The 976-nt window shown below is 71.1% G+C and overlaps 1 protein-coding gene across 1 annotated transcript in view; it reads left to right on the top strand.

Moving 5' to 3' along the window:
• The first annotated feature begins 346 nt into the window (after positions 1-346).
• ACTR1A (actin related protein 1A) overlaps positions 347-976 on the top strand; it is an 18,819-nt gene continuing 18,189 nt past the window's right edge. Inside the window, exon 1 of the mRNA XM_085307602.1 lies at positions 347-468. Within this exon, the coding sequence (XP_085163728.1) occupies positions 421-468 (48 nt within the window). The 5' untranslated portion in view covers positions 347-420. The remainder of the gene's footprint in view (positions 469-976) is intronic.

Here is a 976-nt window from a genome sequence, read left to right as displayed (position 1 = left end):
GAGTTGATGCACTGTGACCAGCAGTTTGTTGAAATGGTCCTATGAAATGCCAAACGGCTTTTACTACAGTGATATTCTTCCTACAGAGGGTCCTCTTTTGTTTGTTTTTCCCTCGTACTGAGGTGTACGTTTCCCCCCCCGCTGGGCGGGTTTGTCACCGTTGAGGCAAGGGAAAGCTCCGCGCGGGGGGGCGCCCGCGGCCATGGCCTGCCCCGGCACTACATCTCCCAGCAGCCCCCTCTCTGGACGTGGCTCCCCGTGAGGCTTTGGGGCTGCGCACTGCACGGAGACTACAATTCCCAGCACGCACCTCTCCTTCAGGAATACATCTCCCAGGCGGCTGCGCGCTGCCTTTCTGCGCATGCGCCGCCGCGGCCCGGGCTGTTGCTGCCTGGCTGGTGGCTGCGGCGCATCCTCGCCATGGAGTCCTACGATGTGATAGCGAACCAGCCCGTCGTGATAGACAACGTGAGTGCGGGGCCCTGCGCGCCCCGGGGGCAAGGCGGGCGGGCGGGAAGGACCCGCGGGCGGCAATCCCTTTGTCACCGGGGCCCCGCCCCGCCGGCCCCGCTCCCCCGCGGCCCCCTCCCCGGCTCGGCCTCCGCCTCGGGCCCTCGCCCGGCGCCGGGCCCAGCGGGTGCGCTGCCCCGGTGGGCGGGGCCGCCGGCCTTCTCCGCTCCGCGATTGGCGGAGGGGGCTGCCCGTCACCCGCCAGAGGGCCGCTCACCCTCGCCGGCAGGGAGCGGTCCCCGCCGCCGCCGAGGTGCCCGCTCCTCGGGATGGCGGGGCGACCCGATTGGCTRGCGCGGCTGTCAGTCACGGGGGGCAGCCCGCTGGTACCCGCTTCAGCGGGGCGCACTCCGCCCCGCCCTGGGAAGGAGCACCTGTGCCCATTGGCTGGCCGCGCTGTCCGTCAGGAGTGGCTGGGGGCCCCGCCCCGTCCCTCTTTGTGCCCGGGGGACAATGGGGCGCGCGG

The sequence above is a fragment of the Rhea americana genome, unplaced genomic scaffold (assembly GCF_003343005.1).
Source record: "Rhea americana isolate MKP2758 unplaced genomic scaffold, rheAme1 scaffold_104, whole genome shotgun sequence".
Lineage (NCBI taxonomy): Eukaryota > Metazoa > Chordata > Aves > Rheiformes > Rheidae > Rhea > Rhea americana.
This window is presented reverse-complemented; position numbering and strand designations above follow the sequence as displayed.